This window comes from Populus euphratica, unplaced genomic scaffold, assembly GCF_000495115.2.
Source record: "Populus euphratica unplaced genomic scaffold, PopEup_1.0 scaffold39.1, whole genome shotgun sequence".
Classification (NCBI taxonomy): Eukaryota; Viridiplantae; Streptophyta; class Magnoliopsida; order Malpighiales; family Salicaceae; genus Populus; species Populus euphratica.
Genome location: NW_011499897.1, coordinates 47,942 through 60,830, shown reverse-complemented (window position 1 = coordinate 60,830; position 12,889 = coordinate 47,942). Strand labels below are relative to the sequence as shown.

General features: G+C 28.3%; 1 protein-coding gene across 1 annotated transcript; it reads right to left on the bottom strand.

The window, feature by feature from the left end:
* Nucleotides 1–1,014: 1,014 nt before the first annotated feature.
* Nucleotides 1,015–4,480, bottom strand: LOC105132154 (replication factor C subunit 2). The gene is made up of 7 exons (XM_011035484.1): nucleotides 4,145–4,480; nucleotides 3,324–3,430; nucleotides 3,125–3,226; nucleotides 2,728–2,923; nucleotides 1,861–1,989; nucleotides 1,582–1,776; nucleotides 1,015–1,497 (listed from the first exon to the last, which is right to left on the bottom strand). Exons 1-7 carry the CDS (start codon nucleotides 4,295–4,297, stop codon nucleotides 1,387–1,389), a joined length of 993 nt encoding a protein of 330 aa, XP_011033786.1. The 5' UTR covers nucleotides 4,298–4,480; the 3' UTR covers nucleotides 1,015–1,386.
* Between the last annotated feature and the right edge of the window lie 8,409 nt (nucleotides 4,481–12,889).

Genomic DNA, 12,889 nt, shown 5'->3' with positions numbered 1-12,889 from the left:
TTGATAAAAAATAAAAAATTAAAAGAAGTGATTAGATATCTGTATTTAATTAATTAATTCTATTTAAATATAAAAATAATTTTTATTCTTTAAAATAAATTTAATAAAAAATAAAAAATAAAAAGAATCAATGTAATCCAGTTATTAAATAAGAAAAACAAATAAATGCAGAAAAATAAAAAGTCATTACATGTTGCCTTGAATTTAGCAATTGGGATTGTTGAAAAGTCGGGTAAAGATATTTTATATTTAAAAATTTATTTTTAACCTTTAAATATAGAAGCATTATGAATTTGAGAATAGATTAAAAAACTCAAAATCAACTCAAATTTTAAAAAAATCTCCTAACTCTATATTTACATTTTTAAGCAAGGTTAACACCAAAGAATACCTAAATTAAACTATTTTAATTAAATAAAATTTATTGAGATCAAGATATATTATTTTCATAATTAAAATTTCATATTTCACCTTGATTCTTTTCTTTTTTTAAAAAAATCAATGACTAATTTTTTTTTTACAATAATACTATTAAAATCAACTATAATTTATATGTTTTTTAGCCACACGATAACCTCAGCCTCTATCTTATTTACATCCTGTTTATTTTTTATTTTAAAAATATTTTTAAAAAATTAATTTTTATTTTACTTCAAATTAATATTTTTTTAATGCTTTTAAATCATTTTAACATGTTAATATGAAAAATAATTTTTTTAAAATAAAAAAATATTATTCTGATATATTTTAAAATAAAAAACATTTTAAAAAATAAACATAATTATACTCTCAAACACTCTCTTAATTATTTTTTCTCTTAATTATTCTCTATGACATAGTCTACAACAAAAATAATAATAATGCAATGACAGTCTACAACAAAAATAATAATAATGCAAGTCCCTTATCCTTCCTTCTCTCTTAATTTTGCTAGGGACCCGAATGTTGGGCTTCTAAAATGTTGGGTTTTGGGACAGGCCTGCTGGCAGCGACCCATTTCCACCCAAATAATCCTGTCATGACAAACAGCAGATGATCATTTGATTGATTAATTATGCTATTAAGTCCACTCTAAATACGACTCAGTAATTGCAGGGTTTCGGAAACAATAATTGATTAAAAAATCAACAAGAAACAAGCTTGATAAGCCATCGAGGAAAAACAACAAAAATTGACATGCAGCAATTATAGCTTCTAACGTCAATCCTGCCAATACTATTTTTATCAACTCGGCGACGAACGGTTTAGGATACTGTATGTGATGAGATTAGCTCCCACCATTAATTACAGTTTCTCATTACAAAACATGTTTCTGAAACATTTAAACAAGGATGATCTCCGCATCAACTTAGCCCATCATATTACCAGAATAGAGCTACTTTTTACTTATGCTGCTTTGGCTGTGTCACGAACTAAGGCAAGCTTGGCCAACAGGCCACAGAGCTGAAGATACGAACCAACACCATCGCAGATTCTCATATGGGCAAACCCAGTTTCCTGAAAGCTCATAATGTCATAGAAAAGTGTGATAAATAGATTAGATAGATGGAAGGAAATGCTAGGCAAGCAATAATGTTTTACCTTCATGAACTCCAATTTCAGATATTCAGCCATATCATAATTCTTTATGATTCGGAAAAGGGTTGTAATTATGTCAGTGGGGGAATAGCCCATATCATAGAGATGCTTCAGACCAGAACAAGCATCATCAAATTTTCCCTCAAGCACCTGGCGCACCATATTCTTCACATGCAATGGATGAGGCTGATCACAGACCTGAAAAACAACTGACAACCTAAGATTCTCTAAATGCGTAGCGACAATAAATACCAAGGTTATGCACAAATTTTGGGTTGTAACCTTGAAAACATTTTCCTGGTTGACAAAATGGAATCCACTATGTGTAGCCTGCAAGTTGTTCAAGGCCTGCCTCATATCTCCATCAGCAGTAAATATAATAGCTTCAAGACCTTCAGGAACGTAAGGGACCTTCATCGAGACAAATAAAGGTCAATGATGGTTGCATCAGGTTTATAAACACGCTCTACTATCAAAGGTTCATTGAGATTTTAATCTTGGGGAGCCATGCCAAAGAGTCCCCATCAAGTTTAACTGTACTTGTAAACTTTCATGAGAAAATTCAGGCGTCATCCATTCATGTAATCTCCCAATCAGGATGTATTTGAATCTGAACCTAGTTTCACAAAAAAGTCATTAAATATGATTAGACTGTGTTGCTTCATACCCAGTTCATCTATCATGTTTTCAGGGATAAAATATCCTGCATATTTAAATGGCGATTGACCCATTAAAATTTGCATGGAGGTAAATGTCAGTTTTCCGCCTCATTCTCACTTGTTTCAACTTTCACAGCTTAGAACTACCTTCAAAAGTCAAGGCATGCTCATTCTGTGGAGTACTAGCTCATTTACATGTTCCCTCACCAGAAAGGTAGTTTAATTGATAAAGAAGTTTGTTGATAGCAGCACAGGCTCCATCACTTCACGTTTAAGGCACTGATGCAGTGAACAACTGGGAGGAGTTTTAGAACAGGCATGATAAAGCAAACAAAAAACTGGCAGATGATGAAAATTGAAATTACCAATCTTAACAGTCAAGTTAAATTCAGAAACAAGAAAAGCACATAGATGAGATTAATGGCTGCTAGTATTAAGCTTTAAATGGTACTGATGTGTTCAGTATCATGCAAAATTAAAAATCCTTCACCTGCTCTGCTCCAACTACAACCATGAGACGACCAAGTATCTCTTGATCAGATAATCTTGAAAATCGAACAATGGCACATCTACTTTGAATAGGCTCAATAATTTTAGAAGATGTGTTGCATGCAAGAGCAAACCGAGTGGAATTTGAATATATTTCCATGGTTCGTCTCAGGGCTTGTTGTGCTCCAGATGTCATGCTGGAAAGGGGTTGATGAAAAGTGAATAAATACCATTAAAAAATTGTATAAAAATAAATTTGTTAACTAGAACTGCTTGTTGCTGGGTGGAACAAAATGAATCTGGAATAGAAAAGTAAAATTATAAAGCACGTGAATGAGATAAAAAAACAATAATATAGAGTTTGGCCATCAACCAAATGAGAGATAATCATTGGATACCTATCTGCTTCATCAAGAATTACAATTTTGTGTTGTCCAGGAGGCAGTGTCACTTTCTTTTGTGCAAACATCTTAATTTTGTTCCTCACAACATCTATACCCCTGGAAAGCAATAAGGAGGTGATAATGAGACAAGAAGGCAAGCAAGGAAAAGTACTGGAAAGTCTTTAGCACCCTGAAGCATGTCATCTTTGCTAACCTGTCATCTGATGCGTTCAGCTCCAAGACAGCCTCCTTTGAATTTGGTCCCAGAAGCTCATGTGCAAGAGCCAAGATACTTGTAGTTTTGCCAGTTCCAGGAGGACCCTGAAAATATGAAGGGATATATGTATCTACCAAGCAACAATGAAAAGCACATAGCTACAAATCTTCATGTAAAACTTCACTGTGGTATTCAAGCCACCCTTTTAATTTTCAACGATTTTTCAATTTAAACCTTTTTAAAGTAAATTAGAAGATGAAAGTTTACCCAGTTAGAAATCTAAAGTGGGTTGTGAGCTGTAACCAAGCGTCAACCGCAGTGTTTGCAATTTTAATTTTTTTCCTGAATATTCGTAATGGTTCAAATATGGATTTAAAACTCCATTCCATCCCTGAAATTTTCATTTTTCCAAGCATCTATCCACTGAATAATTTGAAGCTTAATAGGAGATGCTTTTGGACCAAAATCTCATTCCCTGGTGATCTCAATTCTAGAATCGACTTCATCCCACGAATAGCAAAACCACTCGTTAGAACACCCGAAACCCGGAATATGCAAAATTCATCGGTATGGATATATTTCACAAAATCCATTGCAATGCACATTATAGCTTAAATATTTCCTTTATCACCAAAATTTTCACTCAAACCCAGTAAACAATTCATCCAAATTAGTATAAATATCACATTATCATGTTGATAATCACTACCCCGCGACCACATAAAAAATACATTCGATCTAGAACTGTTGCAACTGTAGAGAATAAATAAAAGATGGAAGGGAAGCAGAAGCAAAATAAAGATTGGAACGTAACATACGGCTAAAATGAGATTAGGCATGTTTCCATCGCGAGCAATGACTTGGAGGCGAGAGACGGCGTCTTGGTTGCCCACGATGTCAGCGACTTTGCTGGGCCTGTATTTCTCTACCCATGGAATGTCGTAGTTACTGCTGTTGCTCGATGATGCCATCGGTTAGAGAGTTGATTGATTTGATTTGATTTTTTCTTCTTCTTTTTTGGTTACAAGAAAGAAACCCTTTGCTCTCTCTCGCTGCTTGTGCTATCCCTAAATAGAATCTCTTTCAGTCTTTCGACTTGGAGGGAAATTGCCAGAGCGAGGCGGAGGGAGAGGATTTTTTTTTCCTTTTTCTTTTAATATATTTTCGGGTAAGCAGAACGAGTCCAATTTTCAAAATAAATAAATAATGAGGAAGGAAAATTTTCAGAGACTCAAATTATTAATCACAGTGTAGTTACCATTTTGTGCTTGCAAAAAATAAAATGCATGGGTGTTGTGGGTAATTTTATTTTTTACATGTACTATTCATAATTAAAAAATTAATCCGGATATATGTATTTTTTATAATTTTTTTAACATTAAAAAAACTTAATTATCTTTCAATCAAAATTTTTAAAATTAGTATACAATAAAATTTATATCTTTTTATTTTTTAAAACAAACTAAAATAATAATTTTACTCTTGAAATGAAAAATATCAAAACACGTGATTAGGGATCTTTTGATTTTTTTCACTATGAATTTTTTAATTTTTTAACATAAATTGGATATTATTTTAATGGAAAAGGCTAACAGTGCACAATAGACATGTATTGATGCGCTTTAGAGGATGCCTTATGGCAACTAAAATTCTTTTTTATCATATTATTAGAATCATTAACGCATCTTTTTTTTTATTAATGTGGCCCATGTTATCAATCATAAAGTGGTTTATCATTGGTGATTTTTTTGAAAAAAATTATAATTTAATTTTTTTATTATTAATATTTTAATTTTAATTGAGCTTTATAAATTCTATCATGTATTATGCTTTTATATCAATCATTTAAGTCGTGTATTTAAAAAGTTAGTGGGTTAATACTATTTTTTGATTTATTTTTTTAATGTTATCATTTAATATTATTATTTTTTAAAAATATTAGTTTTGTGGTTTTCTTTGATTTTATTTTTATCAGGTTATTTAGATCTCATGATTTGCGATGTGGATTTAACAGATTAATTTGAACTAACTCGACTTTTATAGCTCAAATTACATGTTTATTATATTAACTCAGATAAATTTATGTTTTTTACCTAATTTCTTGAATATCTAGAAATTAAATACATTTTTTTTTGTTCTTGAAAAAATATTTATTTTTCGGTTGTGATCATTTTCTTGTTTGTTTGCTATAATTATTTATTTTTCATCATTTAACTAAAATATAATTAATTTATTTGATTAATCAAAATTTAAAAATATGATAATTTTTTATCAAAGATATAATATTTTTCAAGTATAAATCATATCTCTAAAAACTATAAAAATATACATTTTACTTAGAAAAATATAAGTTAATTCTCATCCAAACACCCTTTATAGCTTAAGTAGCAGAGTTTTCTTCACGCTTATAATACCCAATGACCAAATATTATTTTCTTATAAAACAATCACATATAACTGCTCCATAGCACAAGCCATGTCTGATAACTAAGAAATCCATAATGATTTCATCCAAATGAATTTGCACCCAGTCCACTGTGAATAGTTGGGCTCAGATATTGCTGGTGAAAAAACAAAGTTCACTTGCATTTCTAAATTTATTCTCAGGGTAAAGTTTTACATCAGTCCGAAACTTTTCCCATACCTAATTCGAAATTAATTTACATTCATAATATTAATAAAAATTAAAAGAGATAATTACCTGACCATTATGTAGTTTAACCATTTTTTATTTTGCCTTGATTTTTTAGAAATTATGGTTTATATATTGAATTCAAAAAAAATTTAAAGTTATAAGACACTTTACATCATTACCAAAAAAAAAGCCAACAATATAGTTTAAATTATTTATTATATTTTAATCAATGACTAAAAAACCTTGAGTGTCAAGATTATAAAATTATAAGATTGCTATCATGAAATTACAAAATTGCCCTCTCTTCTCTCCTACCCCTCTCTCCCTGCTACAATTATTGTGAAAATATAGGCACTAGTACGAGGAATATTAACAATCAACAACCAAGTAATTTTGAAAAAATATTAAGGTTTCAAGCAGGTGAAGGGACACATAAAAGAACAAAAGATAATGATGGGGTTTATTATAAATTCTTGAAAATCAAAACAGAATACAATTACAAGAAAACTCTTGAAATAATTAAATCTATTCATTCATGTCTCACTTGTTAAAATGCAATCATAACCACACACACACATATATATATATATAACCCTTAACAATAGCGGGTAAGAAAAATAATTAGGAAAACTATCCCTTATAGATAGGATTTTTCTCTAGAAAAAACATCATAATAGATAATAGGAAAATTAAAATTGAAAAGAAATAAAATTAATTAAGAAAAATATTTTTTAAGATAATACTTATATATCAATCTTTTTAGGCTTGAAGCAACTTGTCCTCAAGTTTAAACCTAGAACAGTCACTGTTTTTCATTGTAAATATTTTTTTTGTTTTCTTGTGTGAAGTATCCCATCATAAATCTCCAAATAATTTTGTATGAATTTTCTCATTGTGGGTCATTAATATATTTTTGTAGGTCCTTTCCATCACAAAATCCCAACACTAAATATTTATGCAGGCTACCCATGATTCTATCATCAATATTTCTAACAGTAACAACTTACACATAAAAACAACACATTATTTTTTTTAGATATTTTTTTTCTTAAGAGAGAATCTTCTCGTCCTCTCATACATCAACACATCATATTTTACTCTATATTTCAACCATGATTATTCAACTAGCCACCCATGATTATTCAACTAGCCACCAGAACTACTTGTGCTGTGATACACATCCTCCCTAACCTCTAACCATAATCATTATGAATTATTAAACTCTAATATCAATTGACGTAAAGGGAGAGCAGGGGATAGCATAGTTTGTTAAAAGCTAAACCCTTCAAAGATAAAAATACTATGATTTTAGAAAGATTTTCAAAATAATAAAATAAAATTAGAAAAATATCACAATACAAAATACAAAAAAAAAAAGGAAAGGTAAAAGGAAATTGACCAAGATTTTTTCCAAAATAACCCATGCACCATCAAACTCCCTTGTAATTTTTAATCTAGCTAGATCAAACCAAATCCTGATATTTTAAAATATATTTATTATATTTATTTATGATTTAGTTCAATTTGGTTTGGTTGAAAATATCAATTGAATTAAAAGATAAATTTTTTCAAGAAAATAAATTGAATCAAACTAAAAACTTGTTCAAATTGAATTCATTTGGTTCAGTTAAAATTAGTTTTTTGAATTGAAATTAGAAAGTTTAATCGCAATGGCCAGCACAAAAAGAAAAAAAGGAGAAAAGAAGTAGATAAAAAGAAGAAAATTTATCAGAGTAATTATTTACTATATTCTCTAAGGTCGCTGCCAGAGTATGTAAAGATAAATTTATCAGGCAAGAAAATTATGGAAGTTGCAAGAGATGTACAGCGGTAGTGATAGACAGTGAGTGTACCAACCTATTCAAAGATACAATCATAATTAATGTGAATAAACGAGAAAGAACACTTGTAATCTTAATATAGAAAGCGTAATCCATATCCACCAACTGGACAAGTGACTTTAAATGATGAAGTGCAGTAAATGGAAGCAGTAATTGTAAAACAAAAGGCATTCAAAAGTGAGATGAAACCAGATGACTCCTGTTTTCACTGGGAAAGTGGGGAAATTTTCAGGGTTAGGGAATTTAGGTTATGTTACTTCTTTATTTATACCCCTCATCTTTTTTTTTAAGTGAGTTTTGGGTTCCATCTGGTTATCCGGTTTTAGTTCGTAAAATTAAAACAGAATCAGACTAAGTGAGTTTTTTAATTTTTAAATTAATGTGATTGATTTTTTTTTTAATTTATTGTTTTTTTTTAGATTAATATGGGTGTTTGAGCCAGTTTGCACGCATCACGACTAATTTTATAAGACTTAATTTTTAATTTATTATTTTTAATTAATTTTTTCTTGTTTTCACATCTTAATTAGCTTGTTGGTTTTTTTTTAACACTCCTACCTATTGATTTATAACACGACCCGACTATCGTTGCTGGACATCCACTCTTTCTCCTTCCTGCCACCACCATAAACCACCACAATAGCCTCTTTACACCAAAAATAAAAAAACAACCTAGAACAACTAAACCCATCTCCTCCTTTTTCTTTCCGATCGACCAACAGTCACCATCCTTGTATCTATCGTGCTAGTTCTGCAGTATAAAAACTCCATGGGAGAAGCACTGGATGGTCACCTAATGAATTACAGTATCCACTCCATATATGCATTGTAATGTTCCTAGCTAGATGAAGATAGAAACCCTTCGAAACATCGTCACAGTACTGCCCTGGATCCTGCAAAAACCTGAATTAAGAACATATAAAACTAGTTCTACTTGATAAGCTCGAGCTTAAAAACACAACCCTTTTTACAACTAGTTAATACTCGGTGGACAATTCGAAAAAGGATTTGAAAAGGGGGGTTTGGTGCTTACCAACCCCACTTTACCCAATCCTCTAGGCTTCCACTGCAAAATAGGGTTCGATGAAGACGTTTCAATTCAATATTTCACACTGCGGAAAATTAATTTCCATGCATCACATGGATGTTCAGCCACATTAGCGTGGGAATATGAACTCTGCTCTCCAGTCTCCGTACATGATATTAGATCAGTCTCGTACATGACATCTTTAAGAAAAAAACTAGATAAGTGACCTGCAATTTGCTGGGGTTATATATTTCTTTTGTATTTAATGTTTTTTAAATGTAAATTAAAAAACTTATAATTAAACAAATCAAAAACTACATCAGTAAACAAACAAATAAAAAAGTTATTAACGATATATAAAGAAAAAAATTAAAAAAATTAAAAGACATATATACATCAAAATACTTAACCTTATAATACAAATTTTTAACTTGGTTGTGTTTAATAATTTTATATATCAAAATTATATTTTTATTTAATCAAATAATAATAGAAATATACACGCATAAAATTAAATGAATAAAATAAAAGAAAAATGTATGGTTACAAAAATTAAAAATATTATCCAAAAAAATATTTTTTATTTATATGAAACATAAAAAGAAAAAAATGATAATAGAATTAGAATAATTTCTTCAAAAACTAAATATAAAAGTAAAAAATAATTGTTATTTAAAAGAAGTTAAATAAACAAAATAGAAAAGATGATGAATATTAATTTAATTCTAAATTAAAAAATTATTTAAAAGAAAAATATATATATATAAAAAAGGCATAAAAATAGAAATAAAAATAAAAAATACTAGGTACTATTGATTATGGTCGCTGAGAAATTAAGGTTAAAGATTTTTTAATCTAAAACTTATTTTCAATTAATTTGGACCAAAAACACCTTTACAACATGGTAACTCCATTCGTGATATAAAAAATCATCTCAAAATTTGAAATTAATTTGAAACAACATTTTTTTTGAGCTTATATATGTTTTTCATGTATTTTCAAGATAAAAAAAAAACCTAAACTCAACCCTCCTCGTTAAAACTGTTTTGGTATTCAAAATTGATGACAATATCATTTTTTTCCTCTAACTTTGGAATTCAATGATCTCTCTTTAAAACTAGAGACTAATAATAATAAAAATAAATTTTTATAATAAAATTAAATTGAAAAAAAATTGAGGGACTGAATGGTATAATAGTAAAGATTAGGGATTACAATGAATTGTTTTTAAGAACTTTGAAACCATTATTCATTTATAGCTTCTTTTCTAGATCCCTTGTATTTTACCTTTTATTCTTAATTTATAATTTTGATTCAGTTGTCCTTTGATTTAGCATAAAAGGTACATAGTCGTGTAAAAAAAATAAAGAATTAAAATAAAAAAATAAACAATAAATTTATAGTAAAAAACAAGAAAATTAACCATATACATATTAAAAAAATACAACTTTTAGCATTTTCTATACCTCTCTCTTAGTGACCATGAATGACAAATTTATCCATCTCATGATAAAAAAATTATTGTTATTTCAAGCTTTTTAAGAATATATTTGAGAGTATGATTGTAATTATTTTTTAAAGTATTTTTAATTTAGAAAAATATATTAATAATATTTTTTTATTTTTTAAAAAATTATTTTAAAAATCAGCATATTAAAATAATTTAAACATATAAAAAATATATTAATTTTAAAAAAATTAAATATTTTTAAAATATAATATCAAACATGCTTGCTGGATCCATCACTAAGTTTAGTTTGAGCATGGCAGCCGTACATATATATTCCAGCGAGTACCACTTACGTTGCTGCTTGCTAATGATTTGTGATTTTTTTAATTATTAGTGTTTAAAAATATAATTGTAGTAGTTTTTTGAAAAAAAGTTTAATATATTAAAATAATATTTTTAAAAAAATTATTTTTCACATAACACATTTAAATAATTTTAAAAAATAAAAAATATTTTTTAAAATATTTTTAAAACACAGTAAACAGCATGCATGGACATCCCTGTCCACTATTTTAATATATTTTTAAAAATAATTTTTATATAATACATTAAAATAATTTTAAATATTTAAAAAAAATAATTTTTTTAAATATTTTTAAAACACAGTAAACAGAACATTAATAGCAGGCATAGACACAAAGGGGAAAGGACCGGAGACCTTGTTCACAATCATTAGGAAAGGAACATGGAAAAGAGCACCTTGACCTTTAAATATCAAATCAACAAATATGCCGAGAAAGCTACAATTAATGCAAAACAAGGTGTCGACTGTAAAGCTTACCCATTGAAGATCCGTAAAGGTGGGTTTGTCAACAATACTGTAGCAGCTCGTTTGTGGACGGGCTTGTGATATTTTTTAAATGTTTTTTAGCTATATATATATATATATTTTTTTATTTTTAAATTTATTTTTAACACCATTAAATTAAAACAATCTTAAATTTTTTTTAAAACAAATAAAAAAATAAAAAAAATATTTTTTAAAAGTATTTTTGAAATAAAAAATAAACGTATCAACCCCTTAGCCTCCCAGCCACTTTTCTGTAATACCACAGCTCTCAAGGGCAACTTGTTGCTTAGAGAGTCAAAATTTTGGGCAAGTTCTATATATTTAGATGTAAATCACCATCATTCACTATGACCAAGCAGAAGTCGAACCCCTACAGAACCCACAAAGAAAAACAGCACGGCAGCACCAAATTTAAGAGCATCATTCAATTTATTCGTAAAAATTAAGAACACGGAACCTGTCTTTCGATGGTACGAAGCTCATCATGTAGCTTGTGTCTTTTGCTTGAAAGATTTGCAATCGTCGGCGTGGGAAGAGAAACGCGACCGGATACATGGCCTGCGGTTTTGATGACATCATCTTGTGGTTAGAATATTAGATTGGGAAGTTGACGATTGGGCGTATTGGGAAAGTTGCTTAGTTAAAACAATTACATATATTTATATAGTAATTAAAAAATGAATAAAAATATATTATATAGAAAATAAGTATAAAATATATTTTAACAATAATAGTTGAAAAGGAGCTTGTTTGGGAGATGTTGCTTTTTAATGATTTTTATTTGGAAGTATATTAAAGTAGTTTTTTTAAATTTTATTTTTGATATTAATATATCAAAATAATAAAAAACTAAAAATATTAATTTAAAATTACAAAAATATAATTTAACCACAATACTAAACAATATTTCAATCAAGGATTATTAACTAGAAAATTTATTCACTCTCCGTGACACTATAATCTAAAGGTGGAGGAAGAGGAGTACAGTAGTGAATAAAGCAAAGAAAGATAACATGGATTTTCTTTTTGTTTTTCTCTCCTTCCCTCTTCTAACTCCCTTCACCTCTATTTACACAAGAGGTTAGGAATGTAAAATTAATTTATAATAATTTATTAAATTTGAAAAATCAATGAATACAAAAAGATTCAATAAGAATTAATTATTCATAATTCATTTAATTTTGTATGATCAATGAATCTTAAAAAAATAAAAAAACATAATCAATTTAAGATTAATGGTTCACATTCACCGTTGATTAATAGTTTTAAACGACACACACAAATTACTAAGCTAATCTTTTGATCTCATAATTTATAAATTAGCAATGTAATTAGGTTTTAACACTTCATGAACAACTAATAAAATTTTTTAATCACAATAAAAATAAATATGGACTATAAAAATCAAACACATGAAAAAAAATAAGTTATTCAAGCTTGGCATGAGTTTTTTTTTTATTTCACCAAGAAATTATGTATTAAGCAGAAGCAGAAAAGTATACATCCAATTCTGAAGATGATGAATCATTTATTTATTTTTAAATAGATTTTTATATTTGAAAAATAAATATTACATCAAAATTATTTGCTAAGAACATCAGGGACCCAATTGATAGCAGTTTTATTTTCGGGATGAAGTTGATAACCAGTCAACAGTTAGGGGTTCATTAGAGGTGTTGACAATTCTTCCAACCAATCATAATTTGGCGCGGAAGTAAATAATTATTACAACGCAAGTATATTTAACTTTTACCGTAAAA

Bases quoted from the DNA above. Each gene is read 5' to 3' on its own strand.
- LOC105132154 (XM_011035484.1), bottom strand. From the start codon at position 4,297: ATGGCATCATCGAGCAACAGCAGTAACTACGACATTCCATGGGTAGAG. The intron at 2,924-3,124 runs GTATCCAATGAT...ACCCCTTTCCAG, and splicing joins ATTCTTGATGAAGCAGATAG to CATGACATCTGGAGCACAAC. The intron at 1,777-1,860 runs GTTACAACCCAA...GTTGTTTTTCAG, and splicing joins ACCAGGAAAATGTTTTCAAG to GTCTGTGATCAGCCTCATCC.